Source organism: Anarhichas minor, unplaced genomic scaffold (assembly GCF_050575085.1).
Source record: "Anarhichas minor isolate MPS153535 unplaced genomic scaffold, ASM5057508v1 ptg000010l, whole genome shotgun sequence".
In the NCBI taxonomy this organism is placed as follows: domain Eukaryota; kingdom Metazoa; phylum Chordata; class Actinopteri; order Perciformes; family Anarhichadidae; genus Anarhichas; species Anarhichas minor.
In genome coordinates, this window is record NW_027466456.1 from 7113365 (window position 1) to 7139017 (window position 25653).

At 45.2% G+C, this 25653-nt stretch overlaps 1 protein-coding gene across 1 annotated transcript; it reads right to left on the reverse strand.

Moving 5' to 3' along the window:
- Window positions 1-239: 239 nt before the first annotated feature.
- abl2 (c-abl oncogene 2, non-receptor tyrosine kinase) lies at window positions 240-25401 on the reverse strand. Its single transcript, XM_076087913.1, has 11 exons — window positions 24782-25401; window positions 13156-13320; window positions 9496-9791; window positions 9074-9346; window positions 8797-8881; window positions 8447-8624; window positions 8144-8328; window positions 7900-8052; window positions 7473-7562; window positions 6888-7070; window positions 240-5150 (listed from the first exon to the last, which is right to left on the reverse strand). Exons 1-11 carry the CDS (start codon window positions 24996-24998, stop codon window positions 3319-3321), a joined length of 3657 nt encoding a protein of 1218 aa, XP_075944028.1. The 5' UTR covers window positions 24999-25401; the 3' UTR covers window positions 240-3318.
- Window positions 25402-25653: the final 252 nt, after the last annotated feature.

Here is a 25653-nt window from a genome sequence, read left to right on the forward strand (position 1 = left end):
TTACAACAGGTGCTGCATATCTTAAATTATTTATCCATTTGATTATGCCTCTGCTCATATTACATCCCACAGTTCTCCTGCTTTAACATTTAGTCTGCAGTTTTCTTACATTTACCATTGCCTGCAGCTTAGCATCGAGGCTAACGTGTCTGTGCTTTTGAGCCACCAGAATTAATTTTAATTGTTTAAAAAAAAATGATTGAAATGCTCAGTGGCAGATGAACATACCAAAAACAAAACAGTATTCATCAATATCTTTATTATTTACAATAGGCTTAACACTGATGAGCAAAACTTCACAGTAATATAACGTGAGCTTTAAATAAAAAATTAAAAAAAAACACAAAATATATATTTTGTACAATAAAAAAGTTAATGTTAACATCTCTTGCCACTTTTATCCCTGTTTAAATTCACATATTCCATTACGTTGTGTGTTGGTTTGCATTGCACTCGTACAACTGAAGAAATGGCCTTTGGTATAATGATGTGTACACACGATCTCCAGAGCTCTTCTCCACAACCGAGACAGGAGAAAAGAAATAACAGATATACCGGATAAATGCAGGCAGCATAAATAAAGACAACGGAGAAGACCGATGTTGAGAAACTTGTGGTCAGCTCAAATATTGAACAGCGTCTGTTCAGATATCAGATTTGAGGAAAACACATTGGTACCAAATCAATTTATTGACTCTGTAAATAGTGTTTAAAAATCTACATCTTTTATTTCTTTAAAAACAGTCCAGACTGGAAACCTGTTGATTCTGGGAGGTTACATTTTTTTCTTGATAAGGCTTTTTTTTTTTTTGGAAAACCTGCTCCACAGAGATGCACTACACACATCAACAGAAAACTCTAACGAGACATCGCTCAACAAAACCTTTGATGTGATCCGATTACGAGACAACACAGCAGCTTGGGTTTAGTGCAGCAGACTCATGTGTCATTTGTTAGAGTATCTAAATACATAATCTTCAAAAGACAAAGTGCACCTTTTGGCTTCAAGTTTGCATCTGACCATTAACCTCCAAATGACAGAAATGCATGCTGTCGTGATACGTTTATCACAATCTCATGGCAAAGGAAAGAAAAACACATTTCAATGATGTTTTAATGATGGACTTTAACATTGCCAAACCTTTGAATTCTCTCAGTGATAGTGTACTGTACATAAATCATTTGTTCACAAAAAAGGCACCAAGAATCATGAAAGAAAAGATGGCATTTTTTCATCCATGTTATTTGAAACTCACAGTGAATAGACATGAGTCATCAGTTTGTCTCAAAAGGATCCTGTTTTGGCAAGAAAATGGACATAAATATTGACACAACATGAAATGATGTAAAAACGCATCACAACACAAGTGGACAAAACATTTACTTGGCAAATCCATCAAGTGTCATTGACAGGCATTTTGAAAGTGTTCTGGACCTGCAGTGTTTACAGATTTTGTAGTATTCATATGCAACATGTGTCAACGAACCAATGTGTCTGAGGCCTTATCCAGTGTACGATATGACGTGAGCCAAAGCAAGTTGCGTGTGCGCGCTGTACACAGTTTTTGTTTGTGCTCAAAAAAACAGAGCAGCCGTTCCTGGACTTATTATTTAGTGTGACCAAAATGAAAAGTATGGGCCAAAAAAAAAAAAAATATATAATAAATAATTTAAAAAGAAATTAAAAGATTGAAGAGTCATGCAGATGAACATTCGACCGGGTTCAGAACAGAAGAAAAATACATTCATGAAGCAGATATTCAGATCAGGGTAGATGAGCCGACGTCTCGCAATACATCTCTTCAGTCAAAAACATCGCTCTTAATGCTGTCACTACACATACATCTTTTGTTTCCTGGATATGAAATAAATCAAATATTTACATAACTTTTCTCTCAAAATAGGTCTGTGCTTTTAATAAAAGAAAAAAAAAAAATAATCAGGAATAATTTAAAATTCAAGTTCAGACAGACATTCTAAAAAGCATTTTTCTTTGAACCAAATAAATGTACAAATCACTCATGTGCTGAAGACATACTGCAGTTTTTTGTTGAGAGATCAGTACTGTGTGTGATTCGTGTGAAGTAGGCCTCTGCGTTTCGCAGTGTTCATGAAGAATTTGAGGCACTGAGGACACGACAAGGCTACAGGGAATCCAGCACTGTCCGTACTCGGAAGGACACTTTTAGAAATACTGTCCCACTTCACCTGCTCATGCGCTACCCTGTGCTCTGCTCTCTCCCCTCCCTCCCCACTCCTTTATGCTCCATCATACAAGGAAGAAATGCAGTGTGCAAGGATAACTGGACATAAATATTGAAATGCTTTTGGAGACTGGGGATTTAAAATCTTTTTAGATTTGATAAGCCTGTATTTGGCAATACTGAAACGCACACGTAACGTTTCATTTGAGCATATTTACACGCTTGTCAGATGCACACGAGCTTCAATGCTGCAAGTGATCCCTTCAGTCTGTTTTTCACAACGGTCGCCTTGTGTGGACTCGTGGGAATGTCTGCGTCTAAACAGTTGACTATACTTAAAGGATTATTCTCAGAAACAAGGCTTTAGTCCGATATGAACATCAGCAGTTTTGGAGAGATTTGATATTTGATCACATTTCAGTATCTACTTAAAATCACTCATGAAAATAAGCACACAGAATAAAACTGCAAATTGTGACCTCAAAACCTTGAATCCTGATGTTGTTTCCAATCCTTTAGAATATAATGGCTTTCAAAAAAATGGCTTATGATCACTTAGTTCCCCAGACACTGAGCAAAATACTCGAATACTGCGAAACACAATACATCCAACTGATGCGTCACTCATTTGTGAAACACTGTTCGGGCTTCGTCAGTGAAAACAGTCGTCTAGTATTCTCAGTAAGGCTGAGCACAGCCACCATCACTCTCGCTCGGTATGTGACAGACTGACAGATGAGCAGAGTGAGCGTCCACTTTGCCTTCACACAGTCGATACACTCGACATTCATTTAGCGAAGAGGCCTTTATCACGGCCAGGTGGAGGCGAGGGGCTAAACATGTCATGGTGCGACTTAAACCACGTTATGTTTGGTAAAAACGTTATTGAATACTTGTAGGTCAGAGCAAAACTAGTGTCCACACTGGCATTTTATGAAACAGTTGTTTGTAAACAGTAAAAAGAATAGATTTTGTAGTGATTTCTCTGAGGTACTTAGAGAGATTCATCTAATTTCATCCCCCAAAAAGCTGTCAAAAGAACCAGAACATAAAAAGGAATATTAGCAGTCTGTTGGGTAGTTGGGGGGTGTGACGGTTGGTGCCGTCACAGTGGCTACCTCTGTACTACGTCACTAATCTCTTTAATACAGCTGTGCAGGTTGTCCTGTACAGTGGTGGGCCCCACGCTGCTCAGCACTCCACCTCCGGAGGACGAGGCCCTCAGTTCCTGCAGGCTGAGCTCCAGCTTCCCCACCGCCTCTCGGAAGGCAAATTTGTTCCTCATCTGAGGGATGCAGTCCACGTAACCTGAGCAGTAGTCTAGCAGCTGGTGGCCAGCGTCCAGCACCTGGCTGCTGGAGGGGCTCTCGGAGCTGGCGTGGAGGGCGCTGCTCAGGCACTCGGCGCACTCCAGCAGGGCCACGCGGCTAACGCGCTCCAGGGGCACCCTCTCCGTCTGCTGCCTGGTTCGCCGCAGTGCCACTTTGGAAGCGGCGGATGACGCCGTGTGTGAAGAGGAGGCCGTGGTGGCGGCCCCGTTGGCCATTTTGGCGGGAGTCGTGTTGATGGTGGCGGGGCAGGATGGAGAAAAGGAGGAGGATGCGGGAGGCACTTGTGGTGGCGGCACCGACGGTCTGCCCGTCGTCGTGCCACCCGAGATTCGCCCCGACCTGTGACCTTTCAATGTGTCTCCGTTTACTTCCACCGGTGCTCCTCCTGCCTGCTCCTCCCCGTCGCCGCTGTACGAGTGTTGCAGGCTGCGCAGGGTGGGAGGGGGAGGAGGAGCACACTTGGGTTTGACAAGTCGCGGCCTGTCCCGGTCTGCTTGGTGCTCAGACAGCAGTTTGAAGCGGTTCCCCTGAGAGTCCAGTCCGACCAGGTGCACGTCAGCTGGGCTGTGCTTCAGCGTGGGAGAGATCAGGACCGGAACTTTGTGGTTGTGAGTTGGCGCACCTGCTGCAGCCGATGACGCTATCGAATTAGAAGTCTTAGAGGGAGACGACCAACTCTGCTGCCTGTCCAGTCCTCCCCCACCCTCCTCTCTGCCCTCCTTGACCCGAGACAGACTGTCCGATTCCCCCACCTCCCCCCCAACCCCCGGCGCCCTCACCCCTACGGCAGCGCCTCGGGGTAATAGCTTGGCTTTGGGCCTTTCCCTGATCTGTGCAGTCCCCTCATCCATCCTCCTCAGCAGAGTTTCCGAGGGCCGTGCGGCCCCGTTCTCTGGCTGGGAGGTAGTGGAGGCAGTCCTCTCTAGAGGGGGTTTAGCACAGCGGTTCCTGGGTAAAGTCAGAGCCATGCGCTCCAGGTCTGGCAGCCCAGATGACATTGAGGAGGTAGAATTGGACCTAGGAAAGGGTTTAGGCCCTCCTGCTATACTCCCACCCTCCTCTGAAGAGGTGGTCTTTCCTGTCCGTAGCCCCAGAGTCCTTTTGATGAGTCGAGGGGTAAAAAACCCAGCCAGCCCACTCCAACTGCTGCCGCTGGTCACCTGTGAAGCAAGCCCCCCACCAGAGGGTTTCTGTCCAAAAGCAGCCCCACAGCAGCGTGACTGAGGCTGGGCGGGTTCTCCATGGGAGTGAGAGGGAGAGGCAGAGAAGCCACTAAGACTGTCCGAATGGGGTTGGGGAGGAGGAGCGCTGAAATCAGCGGTGGGCTCGTATTTCTTGTGAGGTTGCGTTTCCATCTCCCGGAAAGAACTGCTCCTCTTGGGCGGCGTCGGGAGGTTCTGTTGGAGCTGAGACGACGGCGAGGAGGAAGAGGAGGAGGATTTCTTCTTTATGAAGGAGCTAAAGAAGCCAGTCTTGCGGTCTCGCGTAAACGTGCCCATGTCCTGTGTGTCCTCTAAAAGGCTGCCGGGAGATTTATCTCGCGGCTGCTGTTTTCTGGGCAGAGCCGGGGAGCTGCCCGATCGGCCGTCCCCTCCTAACAAGGTGGAAGCCCAGCCTGGAAAGAAGGACAGAGGGCTGGATTAAAACAATGCAACAGAGCTGGGCTGAACTCAGCAAAAACCCACATCTTTGTGAAAAGGGTTACTCAATACCTCGCAAGAAACAAGGAAATAAAGACTGCACTGAATCCCTTTAGTCTCTCAATATGCTTGCCTATAGATTAATGTCACTCAATGCATCAGGCAGCGGTGTGCTGTTGTGATAAAAATGGACTATCCTCTCCCTCCCGCTCTCTCTCTAAAAGCTTTTCTTTCCTCCTCTGGGACTCATGAGTCAGTAAAAGGGATGGAAAGTTCTCAGGCCATGCCAGTCACGCACATGCAAACACTAATTCAATGATTTACAAGCTGCTCTTGTAAAAGATGGGATGATGAATACACTTCTAGGACCTGAGAACACACACAGAAACTGCCCAACCCGTTACGAGGCGGGCTGTTGTGTAACTTTGGTCAAAGAGGGAAACACACATTCACACTTCTGCTGGCGTTTAAAATCACGACAGAACAGGGCTCAATCTCCACTGACCAGACAATGAATTAGGACGTGTGGAGGCGAAAACTTAAATCTAACCAATTATAACTACAACAGTTACGTGAAGTCACAAACAGTTCACTCAGCATTTCTTACTTGGCATGGTTCTCTCTTCATTGATCGCATTTGCATGGAAATATAAATGCATACAAACAAGGAATATTAGTAAAACACATTAGACATGAACACGAGGTCAAAACTGTGGTCACAGTCTTTGTGGTTTCATTAATATCAAACATACACGTGGTGATGTTTTATGAGTCATGCTTTGTGCTTAATGACGCTGTAAAATGCTCTGCATTATCACAGTAACGATCTATATTTGATTTATGACTTAATGAAAGCTACGGTTCACTTTATTGGTGAATACTTGTTCATTCATCATGTTCATGTTCCAAAACATACAAGCTTAACAAAATGCTAACAGAAGATGAGAAAAGGCAAACCAAGACAAAGACAGACAGTCGTCTGCACACATCGAGTAAAAACACAAATGAAACATTTTATTTTCAATATAAAACAAAAAAAATAAATAAATTAAAATAGACAAGACAAAACAGACAATATGGAAATTTAATCTTAGGGTTAGCAAATATTAATACATACATGACGAGTCTAACTATTGATTGGGACGTGGGCAGAACAGTAATGCAACAAATAGGACAAGACAGATAATGAGCAAGACCTCCATTCCATCACAGATAACAAAAACAGATTCCATAGATCGCTCAATATATGCATTTGTGGTTGACTTGAAGTGACCCCATGAATCACATGATAGAGGAGCTGTGCAAATTTCTATTTTATAATTTCTATTATAGCATCTTTAACATCTTTTAATTGGTGTCGGATGACACAGACATGAGCACTTTAGTTTCACGGCTGAATAAACAGAACCTTGAACATTAGAAATCAAATACTTCTGAGTGCTGAAATAGTTGTAACTCTAGGCCAGTCTATGTCTATGTCAGGCTGTGCTTGCAGATCTGCCTTGAGACAGCACTGGATGATTGACCGGATGCTAGACAGATGCCGGGCACCAGTGGTCAGTCGGGAAGGAAAATGACGGCCCTTCTTTTCATGCGGCGGGCTTGGCGGCGCTGCAGTGTACTCTGTGAATCGGCCTTCTCTGGCATACCTGCAGAATCATAGTGTGGTGCATCTGACTGGTTGGAAGAAAGGTAGGCATGTCTGGCTGTACCTGAGTGACCGTGCGTGCCGTGGTCGGATCGTCCGTCCAGTCCACCCTCAATGTTTTCCTTGTTTTCTGTGTGCTTGTGGAGTGTGCGAGATTTGGAAGGCAACAGGGGCATGTCGTGACTGAACGGGTGCAGTGGTCCGCAGTGACCAGAGGAGGCCGTCTTACAGAGCTCCTCTGCTACCTCTGCAATGTCCAAAGAAAAGATTCAAACTATTAGAAGGCAGTCACAATCCAAATCCAAACATACATTTACTAATTAATTAACACGACGATGTTAATTAATCAACATCAAATGATTAGTCAAACTCTAATCGGACGCTTTCTAATTTTTAGCCTATTTTATACATTATGCTGCTCCAATGACACCGTTTCTTAATTAAGTTTAATCTTAAATAAGATATTCTAGCTGTCTCTCAAGGCAGCAAAGTCGACCAGGCAGCTCTGCTGAGCTAAGTAAACGTCAGTTTTCTGAATGAGAAGGAGAGTTTGCCTGTTCAGCTCAATCAGCGCAGTGATTTTAGAAGCTTTATGAATGCAGGTTTTCAGCTACACAAAAGACTGAGGATAAGCTACATGTTGCTCTACCTTCAGAGATGCTGGAGTCATGGAACATTGTTTCAAAGGCTTGGTGGATCTCTGCAAACGAAGGCCGGTCCAAAGGGCTCCACTGCCAGCCTGGTAGAGAGACAGACACAAAGGCATGTTACTAAAAGACGGTACCGAATTTGACGACAATATAAGACAAACAATCTGCTCTTTCACAGATCCTGTAGTTCCAGACTATTGTTTGTAAGTCTGTTTTCTTTTTTCTTATTACAGGATTGTGAGTTTTAAGACAGTATTGAAGGGGATGCAGCGAACTGTGATATGACAAAGATTTCGACAAGCATCTCGGAAAGATTAAAGCCCAAACAAACTTTATCACAGCTGTCGACCTCTATCCATGTCTTCCCACTTTAGTGCCGCCACTTGGTGAATAATTAAAAAGGCAGGTATGACAGCTACTACTCACATGCTCTCATGAGTTCATAGACTTTGGGGGGGCATCCCTCGGGCTGCTCCATGCGGTAACCTTTCTCCAGGAGGTCATAGACCTGAGACAGATCGATTCCAGGGTACGGAGACATGCCGTAGGTGGCAATTTCCCACAGCAGCACCCCGAATGCTGTAATGAAGCAGATCACACATTAGCACATGGAAAAATGAGCTACAAGAGAGGAGCACTTAATATGAATGTATGCTCATGTATTGCTCACCCCAGACATCAGACTTGATTGAGAAGGTGTTGTATGCAAGGCTCTCCGGTGCGGTCCATTTGATGGGGAACTTGGCCCCAGCGTGGGCGGTGTAAGTGTCGCCAGTCATCAACCTGCTCAGGCCAAAGTCTGCAACCTTCACAACGTGATTCTCCCCGACCAGGCAGTTCCTCGCTGCGAGATCCCTGAGGGAGGGATAGTGAGGTAAGGAGAAGAGAGGGAGAGAAAGAGAGAGAATTTAGATTACTCCGACAAATGAGGCATGGCAACCATACATACACACACACTAGAGTATCCCCTCACCGGTGTATAAAGTTCTTCTTCTCCAGGTATTCCATGGCAGAGGAGATCTGTGTAGCCATGTAGAGCAGCACCACAGCGTTCACCTCCTCCTTGTCACAATCTCTCAAGTAGTCCAGTAGGTTGCCGTGTGGCATGTACTCTGTTACGATGTAGAACGGAGGCTCCAACGTACACACACCTGTGGGAGAGGCAGCAGTTAGAAGACAGATGCCAACAACCACTAAGAGTGAACGTGTCTGCCACAGCCAGCTCATAAGTCTTCTAGAATGCATTGAGATAAATACAGTATGAAAAGTGGTTTGGTTTTGTAGAGGCACAGTAACATAGAATCAGTGCTCATAATTACTGACCTAGTAGTTGAACGAGGTTGGGGTGTTTAACCTCCTTCATAACTGCTGCTTCTTTCAGAAATTCTTCAACTTCCATGGTATCCTCCTGTCATGATGGAAAATGGAAAAAAGAGGAATCACTGGGTTGGAAAGACATGGCAGCTGGGAACAAGTAACATGCAGCACGTGTATGACCAAAGTCTGCCTGCAGGTGGCGATCTATAACCACTTTCACCAAACCAGCTTCCCACAATGAAGCTCAGTGACATTAAATGATGATAGGGGAGGGGCTTCTTACCTTGAGTGTCTTGACAGCCACCGTGAGGTTGTACTTCTTCCACACTCCCACGTACACCTCTCCATACTGGCCTCCTCCCAGCTTGTGCTTCATGGTGATATCCGTGCGCTCCATCTCCCACTTGTCGTGGATGGGCGACACGCCGTACACTGTGGGCTTGTTACATTTGGGAGCTGGGTAGTGCAGGGTGGTGACCAGGCCATCGGCTACAGTGGAGTGATGGTGGACCAGCTCGGCCAGGGTGGCAAAACGACTCTCAGACGTCACATACACCTGAGGGGGAGGGGAGGGGGGGGGGGGGGGGGGGAAGGAAGGAGGAGGCGAGGACAAAGGGAAAGGATGAGGAGAGGGACAGAGTTAATAAATGCTGTCAAAGTCCGAACGCCATCTACATCTAAAGAGTATCATATGTATAACTCTACCTTTCCATCGGAGGATGTGTTGATCCGGTAGTGGTAGACTCTCCCCTCATAGCGGAGGGAAATCGACAGCTGTCCGGGGCTGCTCTCGCTTTCCCGGACCAGGAAACTGCCGTTGATGAGGGACGAGAGCAGGTACTCGGCGGCGCTGCGCGACACGGGCCCGTGGTACCAGCTGTGCTTCTCCAGACTGTTGACTGGCGTGATGTAGTTGGAGGGCACCCAGCCCTGGCCGTTCTTAGAGCGCACTTCACTCCACTCTCCATTCTGGTTGTAGCCCAGCACGCGCAGCTTCTCACCTGGACACAGGAGGGGCAACTTGTAAGACTTGATCTCATGGGGACATTATCAGTGGCAGCGTGGACTGGTGGTTAACAAGTTATATAAAAATCTCTAATCATGAGTTTAAAGCAAAGGTTTCTTATGTTTTATAATTAAATATCTGAAGCTGATTACAGGATTTCATTCATTTGTCTCTCAAATTCCTTAGAGAGACACAACAAAGAAGAGAATTTCTTATCAGGCCCCAGCGTTGGTAAATAACAGGTCGCACACAGGAGCGAGGAGTCATGTAATCGACATTCCTCTCATTATAACTACATCAAAAGCTATGGAACAATGATAGGGTTGGGTGAACTGCATATCTGTCATAGAGGGCTAGGCAACACCAGGCATGTAGTGACTTGGTCTGTTGTCTTGGTCTGTTGGGGGGGGGGGGGGGGGGGGATCCAGGAAGTCCAGGTGGGGTAACAAATGCATGCATTAAAAGGCTCATCAGACGGCAAAATGATGAAACTAGAGTGAAACTCACAACTCTGGAAAGTTATCGCAGCGGCTACTATTTGATCTTTCGTCACAAGGCAAACGTCCATATTAAAAAGTTATCCAGCATTTCACACAGGGCTGGAGTGGATCTGAATGCAGCCAGCATGACTCGGTTGCATGCCTTTACACAACAGTATGTCTAGTCAGTCAGTCAACCGTGGCCCACTAACATGTAACCACTGACTAGAGCAGCAGGTCTAGCACTTAAAGTGAAACACTATGCTAGCTACCCACAGGACTACCTCTTGAGCACGACGCCCCCAAATTTGGGGGCTCTCGGGCTCAGAACCCCTCAAACTCACATGCAGCAAATAGCCTGATTATTAGCCAGTAGTGTGGACACGGCCACTTTTTATTTTCGATGAACCAGCAACGTGTGGACAACAACATCATATAAGTCACTTATTATAAACTCCAAAGACAACTATAGGCTACTCATATAAGCACAAAAATATCGTGGCATAAAAGCACCAAATCCTGGCCCGAAATCGGCGCTATGAGTACAGTAAATCAATGTTTGTACCCTCATGCTAACGGCTACCCAGTCATACAATGCATTTATTAGCATTAGCACACGTGGCGGAACACGTAACTAACTTCTGTTTTACGATCCGTAGAAGCACTAAACCGTTGGTGGATGATCAAACGTACCTTCATGCTGAACTTCGCCGACAAAAATCGTGGTTATGCGCCCAAGTTTTCTCAAAATATGGATAATAACGTCGCGGAATTTCCGTTCCAAAGCTGTAGTCATTGCTGCATACTGCATACTGTTGACTTCCGACTTGTTTCCAGAATAAGAGCGGTCAAGGGGGCTTGGGCGAGTGGTCAGACTGCCTGCGACCGGAAATTTCCGCCGGGGTACACGCCTCACTTCTGGCAACTTTATTCTATGAAATCTGTTGACGATCACCACCAAATTTGGCATGAGTCTTCCTAAGACGATGACGCGTCTAAAGAGGGGTTGTTTTTGGAAATCGACCGAGGATAGGCTGAGATCCAGCCACACACACACACATGCAATGAGAAAATCCTACAGATGACAGCCAAAACTGGCTCTGATGATGTTATGAATATGAATATGATTCCTATTATCTGTATTTGGATGTATTGAATCATATGAGTGATAAAGAAAGTGAAATATATAGTTATATAGTGTATAAAAGTACAATGTAAGAGCTGCAACAGCTGGTTCGAAAATGATGCCTCGCCTGACTAAAACCTCTTATTCTTAACTTTATTCCACTTTAACCTTTTTTTAATAACTACTGATCAGTTATGCTATGACTTGGCAAAGAATCAGGGAGCTAGCTGCATTATTTCAATAACCTTTTATCACTGAAAGTGCATTTTTCCCAGGCGAGGCTGAATATTTTCACTTTCAGCTGTGTTATGTCTTATTCTCTATATTAACCAGCAACATATTCACAATATGACCAATGTAAACTATGTCACAGGTGTTGTGATCTGATTATATCAACAAAAATTATTAAAATCGACCTTGTAGTTACAGAGCTATGGTCAGTTTTGTAGGGCTATGCTTTTTCGCTCAGAGACCTCAAAAACGGCTCCGGGATTAAGAGGTTAAACAGAGATGGTTATCCACATCCAGCCCACCAATCCATCAGTCTCCTCTGCGTCTGCAAGTTCTGTGGGAGTGGAAACACTGACTGCCTCCTTGCCTCATACACTGGGAGCCATGTCTGCCTGAAGCTGGGCCCCAGTCTGGCCTAGCCTGGTTCAAAGAGGCACAGCAAAGAGACAAATATTAGCCCCAGACGAGGGCTTGTTAAGTCCCTTCTCTGATCAGCCCCTGCTTGCTGTGCTCACCCACATGTCATTATTACAGTTGAACATATTCCATATTAACATCAACATATGGAAACACACACAGCATTAGAGGCATGCTGGGGTGTTTCTGTGGGACGGGGCAAAGAGCCGGACAGATAGGAATAGTGCAGCGGAGCCCGGGAGTGCACATGTGCTCGCATGTGGGCAGGAATCTCAGATTCACTCCATGAGTCAGGGTCTAAACATCATTTCCATCCCAGGCAGCTGCCGTGGAAGTCTGAAACACGATGGATAATCAACACTCCGCCACGTTTAAATGCTTTAGATCGGTTGGGGACATGAGCCTTGCTGTCCCGAGCCGGGCTGTCTCCAATACGATGAGGATATTTTAAGCTTATTACTCTGGGGAGAGACGGTTGACTGCTGGTTTGAACTAAAGATTTCCATAACAATTTCTCGTTAAATGCTCTAATATCAGAGCATGTAACAAGAAAATGTTTGGTATTTTTTTTTAACCTCTGGATTAGTGGATGATAAAGTAAACATTTGGCTCACAGGTGGTGTAAAAGAACTAAAGTGTGAAAGAGGGATGTGAGGGGTTTGGGCAGCTTTAGGCTGGGGGTCAGATACGGGCTGATGTCACGACAGGGCGCAGTTATTGTGACGGTTGGGTGAGCTCTATTGACACACAACATTCCTCTGCCAAAACTACACTTTTACTCATCAAACATCCTTTCAGCTAGGAGTTGCTGACCTGCCAATCACAGGCATTGCCTCCAGGGTGTAACCAATGACTCTTTCCTACATGTCAGCGTTGCTTACGAAGGCACGTCACGTAGCTTCAAACTTCAGTGATGATGCATGGAAAAGAATGGACTGGAGGACAAGTTTTTCAAGTCTCGTTTCAGCAAATGACATCACGAAACCTCTTCTTTTTTTTTTGGTCGTTAGGCAGTTAGTAGGCAAACAACATCAACATAAACAGTTGTTTTAATCCATTTACAGTGAATCAGAGATGAGAAATGAGAGTATGGCGCTCTTGTTTACCTTTAGTGATGCTGAGCGTGTTGTCTCCGCTGGCGACAAAGTCATAAAGTGCAACGAAGAGGTTGGGGTCGCTCTCGGCCGCCCCCAGCAGGTTCTCCTTGGAGCTCCAGCGCACCGCCTCCGTCAGCGCTGCGGAGTCCAGGCCGAACGGCCGGTGGAGAGCTTCTGGAGGAAAGAGAAGGAGCAACTGTCAGAGTGGGAATACAACATCATTTACACAGGTGAACAACAGTGGAGGACAAAAAATGTTGCCACAATCATACAGAAACTCATAACAATAAGTTGTTTTGTCTAATAATCACCCCCAGCACAAACTAATCACAACAAGCTGTCCTATTCCAATACTATCTTGAGGCAAAAAGTAGATGCTTAACAGGGCAGCTGAGCCAGGATGTCCTCTAACCACATGATACAGATTCAAGTGTCCATGTCACTGATTGTCTACCTCTCTGTCCAGTCTGTTGCCCCTGCCTGAACCCTGTGTGGCGATGGTGGCCGCTCAGAGCCGTCCACTCGTCCTCAAAACTGCCGCTTGCCTGCAGGCACCTCAAAAGCATTACTTTACTCAATCCACTCTCTGAAGAGCCCGGTTATGGATGACTACACGCAGAAGCCCGTTGTGTCTAGCCCGAGCAAGGTGAGATCTGAGGTGAGAGTGTTTTCTAATTTTTGTATTTACAGAGAGCAAGAGGGGAGGAGCTACGACATAGTGGTCGGAAAGAATCTCCCTCTGCACAAAACGGAGTGATTACCATAGCTACATAACACACACACACACACACACACACACACACACACACACACACACACAGACACACACATCCACACCATGGAGAACAAGTACATGCGTGGCTTACACGTACTAAACGCAACAGCTGCTGCCAAAGTGACTGCTTGTCTGGACAGCTGCTGAGCAAGTAGGAGATAAGGGTGGCGGATCACAGGCACGGAGAACTATTTCTTTAATACAAGCAACTTTAAAATGGAAAAAGCTATTACTTGACACGTTTCTTCTTGCCTTAAAAGAAGGTGAAAGCAATGGCGTTAACATCGTGATTAAACTTGATTTATTTTGATTAATGTAGGCACAATTTAGTAGAATCCAAAACAGAGCCTTGCATTAAGTCCGACATTCATAAACGTTTAAATGTTTAATTCTGTAGTTGTTTTGGGGCAGTAGTTTGTGGTATAACTGTATATGATTGCATTATAAGGAGGAGCATTTATATTTTGGCCATCTGAGCAAAATATTAAAAAACAAGTGGGCAACACACACTGCCACAAATGCCAAAACCATAAACACTCAAAATAGCGTCTATATGACTTATTGTACATAAAGCCCGAAATAAAACATGGTTTGGCAGTGAACTACATCAGCACAGACGAGCCATTATTTCTGTATAATGGTGTAGTCTTCTACACTATTTTTATTATAGCCAAAATGCAACTAAATGGTGAAAGTTGAAGTCTAAGATCAAGAAAATAATCACATGGCTATGATTTGAGGAACAGAAAGAGAGAACATAAACCACTCATGAGGACAGCCAACGGTCATCTTCCGGTTTTCAACATCTGCTGTCGCTAAAAGCTGATACAGGCAAAAGTTTAACAAGGAAACTATATGATTCATAACAATTCCTTACAATTGACTTTCTTATGGAACTGTAATGCAGCCTTCAAGAACAACAAAAAAATACATTTAAAGTTACTGTGAGGAACTTTAAGTTCAACAGACAGACCATCAGCGAGAACATTAGCTATTTCTACATAAATATTCATAATGCTCGTTCAAAGGTTCAAATTTAAAAAAAATAATGTAAATAGTATCGACACATAGAATTGAAGATGTCGCCGGTATCCTGATTCAGCTATTGAGTCAGTATCGGCCTGATATCGGTATCGTTGCATCCCTAGTAGATGCATGTTGCTGGTCTAATAACCGAACAGCCCACCAAACTAACAAAAGCAAAAGCAATGCCATGCAACCAAGCTAAAAGGAAGCTGGTGTAAAATCACAATCGTGATGAACAAGAGCACAAAAATAGCTGCCTGTGAAAGTTGTACTCCGACGTCAGCTAATGTGTGAACAATCAGGGTGAAATCTGAGTGTTATTGCTCTAATCTTGCAAAGTTGGCAGATCATCATCAAGGAATTAAGCATTTTCCATTGTTAGTCTGCACCATGTGGCAGGCACATGCCATGCATGCGGAGAGAGTTCTGTTCAAATCAGCACTCGATGTCTTTCTCCTACGCCAAACAGTTTAGCTCAATATTGTCTCGTTTTACCACATCTACGCACAACGCTTGCCCACCTTTGTTCTTGACCAGCATGCACTGCAGCGCGGCACTGGCCGTGACCTGGCTCAGCCACAGCTCCCAGTACATCTTCGGTCCTAGTATCCCGAAGAAACACTACGGTTTTCTCGCTCCGCTGACTCCCAACAGTTGTTTTAAAGCTCCGCCGTGTCTATGTAGACTGAAAAGCACAAGTGTACATTCTCCCGGAGCACGAGCTACTTCCTCCACATGCCGGAGTACAAATGCTGTACGCGGAGCAATCGGAGAGAGACGGGAGACCCCCCAGACAAAGTATTTACCCACGCTGTCCTTGAGTCAAACCACCTAAACTTCTGAAGTTACAGCAGTGACTAGCAGCCTCCTGCTGGAAACTCCCTACTAGCTTTGATGTGGCCGAGGGGAGCCTGGATTTCCAAGGTCCATCTGGGGAACACAGACATCCATGACTGATGTTCTCTGCGGTTCAAGAGATGGCGAAACGTGGCAGAGAGAGGGAACAAGAAAAGTGTGTGGTAAAAGGGAGGAGGGAGGGGGGGGCATATATATACAGAGGGGTAGATGTATAGTATGGAGGAAAGTTGAGTTCAATGTGACATGCGTGTGTGCGTGTGTATGAGCGGTGTGGAAGTGTGTGAGGCCTGGACCAGTGCTGTGGCCAACAGCAGATGCTGGTCCTATTCCCCTGGGGACACACTTTTCTTCTGTGTGTGTGTGTGTGTGTGTGTAAATGTGCATGACTACAACTGCTGTAGTCAGGCCGAGCCAACTGTCAGAGCTGCTCCTCTTACATAGCTACATATCACATCGACTATTCTCCGGAATGTTTTTAATGAAATAGTAATATCACGCTATACACGTTTGTCAAAGGTCTTGATTTGAGGAATCTCTATTCCAGTCATCCCAGAGACACACCAAGACTCAAAGAGACACTCAATCACCGACTAGTCAAGCACTCAGAGGCGTAAATCAAATAACCCAGTCCCATCAAATTGTTTTCCTAGCATTATCCAGTTTCATTAAGTTGATCATGTTCCTGAAATCACTTTTAAATCCTTCCTACACCAGACAAAAAGCATGATGCTGCTCCACTTGGCTGAGCTCAGACCTCGTGTGCTGGATCGTTTGATTGAGGGAGCAGTTGGTCTGCGTGGGGTATGTCGTGTGCCCGTCCGGGTGCCTCTGTGTGTGTGTGTGCTGTGAAGTGTAGCACATGTGCGCTCTGAAGAAACGGCGGCTTTGTGTTGAGCGAAGCAGAAAGGGTATTTGCAAGTCTGAGGGGCACGACAAGCTTGCACCCCCTAAGACAGCTGGGACAGAGGTGACCCTGGTCCTAAGGCACACGCACACACACACGCACACATAACATGTAGACACACATCAATGGTGACACCATCTCCTTGCTGCTTCCCCTGCAGCTGTTTGTATGAGAGTTTGTGCCTCCATGTGTCTTTAAAGTATTCCCTTCACCAACCAACCGCCTTGTGCCAAAGTATTAAACACAATTACATCACTTACACACCCTGATCAAATACAATAGGAGGTCGTATCTGAAGCCCACGACCAGCGAGGTAAAGGGTGTATTTTTAGACGCTGGAGAACAAAACATAGCAGCATGACATCCAGAAATAACTCTCCAGAGCACATAGTGAGGGTGGTGCGGAGATAGATGGCTCGCTGCCCACAGGAAGACCTCACAAAAACTCTCAGACAACACTGCGGATGAGACCCACGCACACAAGACATTACATCAGCCTGGAGGACAGGCCTGATCACATCCAGTGGCAGACTCGGAGAGAGAAAAGGTGAGGAATATGAGTCAAAGATATCTACAAAACAATGGAGGGCTGGAGAACTACTGTATGTTGTAAACATGTAGCAGCCTTTCTGATGATCACATTGAGACTCACTGATTAATCACAGTTTAACATTCTGTGTCTCAGAAACACAAACAAGGACATATACCGTTTGCGATATCACCAATGGAAATTTGAAAGAAATGTCAATGTCAGTGGAGGACTACCATAGTGGGGTCAAGTCCGGTTTATTAATGTAGCCCCAAATATGTCTGATGGCTTTACAATCTGCACAGCATGAGACGCCCTCTCGTTACCTTTGAATCAGTAAACACGCCACAAAACATTTGGATCAGGAAAAGAAAAATGGGAGAGCAACAAAGAAGGGCACTTTCAGAGCACAAATCCGTTTAGTATGTACTGAGTAGACATTAGAATTCTAACAGAATATTGCATTAGAGCTAAGACAATAAAGCACAACTGTGTAAACAGAATATTTTGGGGTTTTGGACTATTGGTTAACATTACAAGACATTTAAAGACGTCAACTAGTGCTCAAGGCTATTGTGATGGGCTTTTCTCTTCATTTTCAGATGTTTTGTAGAACAAACTACACTAATCGATTAATCAAGTGTAAGGGCCTGAGGGGCAGGGTAGTGGCTGGCATCTACATTCCAGCCAGAAGGCTCCACCCACTCCTTCAGGAGAGCATTGAGATCAGGTGTGGGAAGAGACACACCTGATCCTGATCTCCTCATCAGGGAGGGGAACAAAAGGCAAGGAGGGAAACGATGAGGAGAATGTTTTCTCCTCGGGATGAAGAAGATTAAGCTCGGTAAGTCAGCTAGCGGCCCGGCTGATATAGTTTAGTGTATAGTTAACTGATCGAGCTCTGGACTGAGCTACGTTTTGTGTTTATTGAGGTTTGTTTAATTAAAAACCCGTAAAAACCGGCAGAACTGACTCTGCCTGTGATTCCTGCGCTGCCACCAATTTCTGTCCTCCGTACCTTCCTGTTACACAAGAAAATAATCGCCAATGAAATATTAAAAGTAATCATTAGTTGCAGCCGTATATGGTATTTAACCAGGATATAAATATGTCACTAACAGGATTTATGAGCAACCCATCAACAGTTTGAGAGGCAGTCCATAGAGTAGGGACAGAAGAGTCAGTCGTTGTTTATGAGGACTGGACAAAGGACAATAGCTTAAATGCCACATCGCAAGAGTGTGTGTGTGGAGTCCCTTGTTTATGAGGACTAGAAGTTTATTGTGTAAGAAGACCACACTTCTACTTGCTGATATCAGTCTGAAACACCCGATTGGTTCATCAGCAGGGGAACTACTGTATACGGTATACAAGATGTACTTGTATGCACTTGCCTTGTGCCTACAGTTCACACCGGCAGATTCAGATGTCTTCTCCTCAATCAGACCCCCACCCCCCCCCCCCCCCCGCCTTTTACACATCCTGGTGTTGCAAATCTTTGAGTAATTATACATGTACACACAGGCCGGCCGCTACCGGGAAACGCCTGTCAATGTTCTCTATTCAGCTCTGCTCTACACGGCCACCAGGTCGGCTGACAACATGGGAATACATCAATTAGGGAGCGGAGGAGCACCAGTCTGGACCTGGAGAATGGAGACTGATGGAGGCCTAACTGGCCCTGCCCCTCTCAGGGCTTGTTATGGGTTAATAATGGGATCTAAGTGCTTCCCTTTAGGTGTGCTAAGCTAAGTGCTCCTTTATGTGACAGCAGAGAGACTGGAGGGCACAGGATGACTTGAACATCTCCTTGCCAAAACTAGACTGGGCTGCCTCACATACAGGGGAAATATACAGTTTGACACACTAAAGCAAATTCTATATTCTAATAGACTAATACAAACAAAATACAGAGTTAACTGAAAGTCATCCAGGCACTCTGACCTGTTTGATGCATGTGCTTAAAAAAAATATTCAGTCCTTGCGATGTAAAATTTAAAACAAACCAATACATGCTTTTGGATTGTTAGTATTTATATTTTAGCCTCGTGCTTTTCTGTCCAGCAGATGCCATAAATTCACACAAAAGCGCCGACACAACCGTAGATTTCCTCACTGTAGATCTGCCTGGTCTTGTCCAATGCATTATGCAATAGTATGTGTGCACCGTATAAAATGTCTGTCTGAGGTGTGTGTGTGTGTGTTTATGCTCTCAAACGTCCCCGTAAAGACGTGTTCACCGCAGCAGATCTCTCTCTAAAGCCTTAGAAATCACACTCTCCGCGGTGAGGGTTTACAGAAGCACCCAAGGACTAATCTCGATGTCTGAGCAGGTAATCTGTTTAACCATGCTGGGGTGTAGGTTTAAGCTGCTTAACAATGACTCAGTTAAAAAGAAGTGACCACAGTCCAAGGGGAAGTTCTACTCTTAGATAGCTGAGATACCGATGCCTGCCAAAACAGCCCAGTGGAGCCTCCACATTCAATGCCATGCCATCTTTACTTATCTTACATATACCGTCTCAAATTCAAACTGGATGAACTGCATTAATTACCTTTAGTGTAATGATAACAAATAACATGACAATGCAGCAGCAGGGTCACAGAGTTATTTCATTATGAAGAAGCTACGTGTAGCCGTCTCTTCTCTGAATGATCACACGCATTAGTCGGGATATTTGAGGACCGCAGGGCCACGGGGCACACTGAGGAATCCTGACTGACTTGTCAGTAGGAGTGTGAGACAATATCGCTACTCTTCAGTATCCTCGTGTTTGTGGGATACCCGTTATCGATTAGCAAAAACACCCTCCATTTTTAATGCGAAGAGTCTTGGCAAATATTGGTTCAGATTGACCAAAAAAGTGGTGCTGTGATGTTGGATGGTCCAGAGACTGTGATAAATGGCCAATGCAGATCCCACTGTTCTTTTTCTAACTCTGATTTCAGTCTGTTCTTTTGGACAGTTTTCCTAAAATGTGCTATACATCGCCTCGCTTACAGTATTGTAATATATTGAATTGTAACACAGCCTTATGTGGTCAGTAGGATGTGTTGGATAATCATCAGAAAGGGCTGCACCACATTATAACTTTACTTACAAACAAGGAGGGAGAGAAAAAGTATGCATGTGTGTGTGTGTGTATTTCCATGTGTGGGTGTTCACAGTGTGTGTGTGGAAGTGTGCATTTCTAGCCAAGTCTCCAGCCTGCAACCCAGAAGATAAGCAGCAGTGATAATGGCAGCAAAAGAGACGAGGACTGATCCTGGAAGCGAATCAATGCTCAACAGACTTGGCATCGGGACTGCCCCCCTTTTCCTACCCCATATCTAATTTCCCCCCCCCGCTGCACCATCGCAGCTTATAACTGCGCTTTATCCAGGAGCCACTACAGCAATTTGGCCAGAGCTCCTCATAAGTTTACAACATTTGGAGTTTTTAAGATGACAGATGCGAGGGGTTGGTTTCACCATCTGCAAAGCCAAATCACTCACTGTTCTGATTAATCCTCACTCCTTAAATGAGATGAGCTGCAGAGAGGCCTGGGATGAGGACGGAGGTACTGAGAAACATAAATTATTTAACAAACAGCCATTACAGAGTGCACACTGGTACGCAGTCTTCCAACATAAACCAAATCCGATTGTGTTAAAATGAACTGCACAGAAACACTATTCTTCAAACACATCCATCTCATCACACATATTCCCATTTCTGAGACGACCAGTCAGACTCTGATCACATTTGCCCTAATTTCTAAGGCAGTGTCACCCAGAGAAGGTGTGGCCATGGCTCCTCCTAGTGGTTGTTAGCAGTCACTAGGACTGACTAACTAGTTTCTTTATAATTAAGCAACAAATCCTTTTACTCCAGGATATTATCTTTTAAAGTCTATTCAAGTCTCACCTACAGCTGCTGAAGCGTTTGAAACTCGACTGTCCCATGATATCACAGTGCTGTGTGAAGTTTCCCGGCTGTTGGGGGGTTTTAGCACATGGAGTACACAGAAAAGTGGATTTGTCTCTAATCTAATTTCACCCGTGATGCAAATCAGCTTACGTCCTTGGATCCTGGATCCAGGCTTTTCTCTTCTCCTCCGGGCAGCTTTAACAGCGCTGCTCTTTAGGTACAGCTGGCTCTGCATTCACTATCAGCACAACTGCCAAAAAAAAAAATATAAACTCCAGTCTGCTCATCTGCCCCAATTTCTATGATCTGTTCAGAGTAAAAATAGATTAGCTTATCGCTTTGTGGATTTATTGAACGAAACGTCAGAAGTGCCGGTTCTTCACACAGTCAATTCATCCATCACTCCAACCCATTCAGAGTTCTTACAAGCAAGATGTAGGTTTCATTAAAGATAGACAAAATAGAAGACACGTGAAAGTGAAATACGATAAGGAAATTGATTGCAGTGCTGCCTTAATGAGGCCAATCTTTCCGCAGACTTGCCTCACTGTGTCAGTTCAAAGGACTCTCCTCACTGCAGTGTGTGCATCAGATAAACCCAGTGCAGAGATGGCGATCTCTGAACTCCTGACAACGCTGAAGGGGCGGAACCATCAATATGTTGCATCCTCCGATTCACCAATACTGCACTTCGACCAATACTCACAGCGGTGGCTCCTAGCTGGATTGTTCGTCTAGTGGGGTAAACATTGTATTTCTGGGAGACATGGATGCTCAATTAGAACTGCTGCACACCTGAGCAGACGCCAGGAGCTGACTCGCCCCGTCCATAGCGGGGAAAGAGAAAGATAGCCCAAAGCCGGGAACTACAGACGTTGAGAAATGTCACTACCGCTGAGGAGAGAGCCGTGAAGGGAAAGAGGCCACTTAGTCGGGCATATTTACAGCCAATTTACACCAACGGCCTTCAGCCTCGTGTTTATCTACCCCTAAAATGACTCAGTGGTTTAAAGCACACTGATAGAAACTCTAGTGGAAGCATGGGCACGTGACACCCACTGATACTCACTGGAAAGACAGGCAGCAACACACAGGCATGAGTTCAACAGACAAAAATGCATTCCTCATAGACTGGCACCTTTCAATTACATCTCAAGAAAGCATAATTTAGCTTCTGAAGTATGCTCCTCTGTTATAAAGTGGTTAAAGCTGGATTAATAAAACAACTTCAAACATGTCGCTCTCTGGTATCTATCAAGGGAAAGACTCTGAAGCCATTCCTCATATGGAAACACTAATGGATATTAAAATTACACGAACACTGAATTAGATCAGTTGTGAAACCAACACTTCGTCCGACTGGTTGACTCACAACTGTACGGTCTGTTTTTGTACTTCCTGTTGCTGCTGTGGCACTTCAACTTCCCTGCATGGGATCAATAAAGCTCATCTCAACTTCCTCTTGAAGAGACCTGGTCACATGGTGTCATGGTCAAAGCCACAGAAATCAAATCTGGCCATCTCATCAATTCAATCACCGCTATTGCTCAACAGATCTGTCAATAGACAAGAAATGGTTGAATGTGTTGGGAGCCTTATCCCATAAATTACTGTGAATGAAAATAAAGTCAAAGAGCTGCTTGCTTGTATATTTTGTCTTTACACAAAATACTATACATTATATAAAAATAACACTTGTTTTGTGGCCTCTAGTGATAGTCGATTAGCAACTGAAACATCAATTTGAGTTGGTAAATTGACATTTTACTAACTAAAGGATGAAGTACAAATAATGAAAATATCTTTTAGTTTTAGCCCTAATCAACACCGACATTCTATCAACCAAAATAGCCTCCTTTACAAAGCAAGTCCAAATTTCACCCACCAAGATGTGCATCATTATCACATGAATAGATGAGCAGAAACAAAAAAGGCACTTTGATAGTCGGTGGAAGACAGAGTTCACAGTCCCAAGCTTCCTTGCTAAAGAGTCTTTGTTCTATTATTGTGTGCTTTGAAGAGCAGCAGTCTCTCTGCAGAGTGGCTGTGTGACTGCATCCTGGCTGCTATAAAAAAAAAGGCCGCTCCTGCCCCGACATCGGAGAGAACAGACCAGCGCCGACACTGCTGCACTTAGTAGGTCTGTCTGTACATGTACTTCAAGCTGAGGAAGGTTACGTTTGAGATGTGCAACCAAGGGATTGAATACGTGTTCCATTCCCAAAAGCTTGCACCTTCGATGTGTCCTTACTCACTGCAATGGCGTGAGGACGTTGGGTCTGGGACATCAGCGGAAAGGAAAGTTATGTCAGTAGTTTTGCCTCCATGCAGCGCACAGCACATGTGAAGTGACAATCCAACGGAGGACACAGAGTGAGAAACAAAGCCAACTGCAGGTCGACGGACATGAAACATCCCAAAATGTTTACACTTAAGAGTGTACAATCAAAGGGTGTCACAAACACACACACACAGAGAGAAGTCAAGCTTAAAAGTGTGCAGGTGCTTTTTTGATTGACATGTAAAACATTACCGTGTAAAAAGCCCTAAAATGCAATACTATGATGATATCGTCACCGTTACTTATAAGCACAGATCGGCCACTAAGAGACCTTGCCTAAGGGGAGACGGCTGAGAGGACGGAGGCAGATCATCGAGCGGAGTCACTGCTGGGCTCTTTCTCTTGGGCTCCGATCTGCACTGTTCTCATGACCAACAGAGCAGATAACAACATCAATGCATAGCTATTGCTGAGACAGGAACATGGGTGACTGTAGGTACTGCCACACCTTTTTCTCTTTTTCTGAGTGTCTCTTTACGTACGATTTACAGTACTCATGTTATACATAGATTACCTCATGAATGTACTAATCGTGCGAGAGGATAGACGTTGGATATTAAAGTATAATCACACAAGTGCAGCTTTTAAAACGTTTATGACTGCATGAGCACAACCATGCAATGACAGAAGGTGACTCTGAATAATTCACATGCATATTTCCCACTGGATCAAACTGTGCAGTCAGCTTGCTGAGTGCGTTGTAACAGTAGACGTTATCAGACAGAGGACGTAAGTGAGCATGTGAAAACCACTAGGTATTGTAACGCGAGCCTATGGTGGCTGCTATTGTGAGTTAATGGGGTGGAATTGCTGCTCAACCTCCTGGAGGTAAGAATCAGTGTTTACCAAAGCAAGTATCAGCCAGAGGGGCCTTAGAGAAAACATAACTAACCTCTAGTCACGACCCTTTAGGCTGAGCAGAGAACACTCTTCCTCTTTTCAAACATTGTTTGTCCTTTGGGGAACATCAAGTCACATGCAGCACATAACGTAGCTACACATGCTCCAACACACTATATCCGTGTCAAATCTCAGCAAGTTTGTTCTCCATCTTCTGAATAAACAGCCTCCTGTGCATATGCACAGACAGTTGACAAATTAACGTTAGCATGTTAAAATGGTTGAGACAAGCTAAGGTTAATTGGCATCGCTATTTCCGCTAACGCGTCGTTGTCAAACTAGCATAGACTCGGCTAGCAAGCGCTAATCAGCAGCAAACAAATATCAAAGTAGAAAACGGGACTCCTTCATCGTCACCCACACCTCTTTTATAAACGTGGTTCTCTTGTTACCTGAATGCAGTGTGAAGACATTGATCCCCGGGTCGGGCACGTTGACTGCAGTCGTCCTGCCCGGCGGTGTCCCGGTGCTACTGCCGGGTTCCCGGGGTCTCTTCCCGGCGCCGCTTCCCCGGTTCCCCTTCCCTTGGTGCGGTTGGGACGCGTGGGGCTGTGGTGGCTGGAGTCCGGTCGATGTGCTCTCACCGACGCGGCCTACCTGCTGCCCCATCCCGGTAGTTTGGTGTAAGGACGTTTGGGACGAAGCGAGCAAACCCCCTGCGCGCACCCCTGGTTCACATTCCCCCAAGCTGGAGCGGCCTGGCCCGAATCGTCTTCCTCAATCCCCCTCCTCGCTCTTCTTCACCGAGCTCACGTTAACTAGCTCGTATTAGCTCGATTGGCTAGCCTGTTACGCTAACGTTAGCAGCTATCGGTGAAACCCACCCACTCTGCCTTTAAACAATAAAATCGCAACCCCGGCGTGTGACAGCGTTTGTCTGTATCCCGGTGATCCAGGTGGTATCCCAACAGAAAATAATGGTTAACCTGACGAGCGAGATTCGGTCAAATCTGGAGCTTTTCAGAATGGTTTTGCCGTTGTTCGGCCGCTACGCGCCCCCTCTGACGCCGCCATCTTTACCGCAGAATAGAAGATGTGTTGCACAAGGCGGGGGGGTTCGATCCCCTGTCACCGTGATCCAGCACCCACACCAACCGGGTCCCAACAGTTCTCCAGCGGGGGGGGCGAGGGTGTCCGACGTGATCCCGGCGTCCTTGAGAAAACCACTATCAGCTATTGTTTTATCAAACCAGTGCAGTGTGTTAATATTAAACAATCAGTGCTTCAATACATTGTTTGAAATGATCTGCACTATAGAACTGTA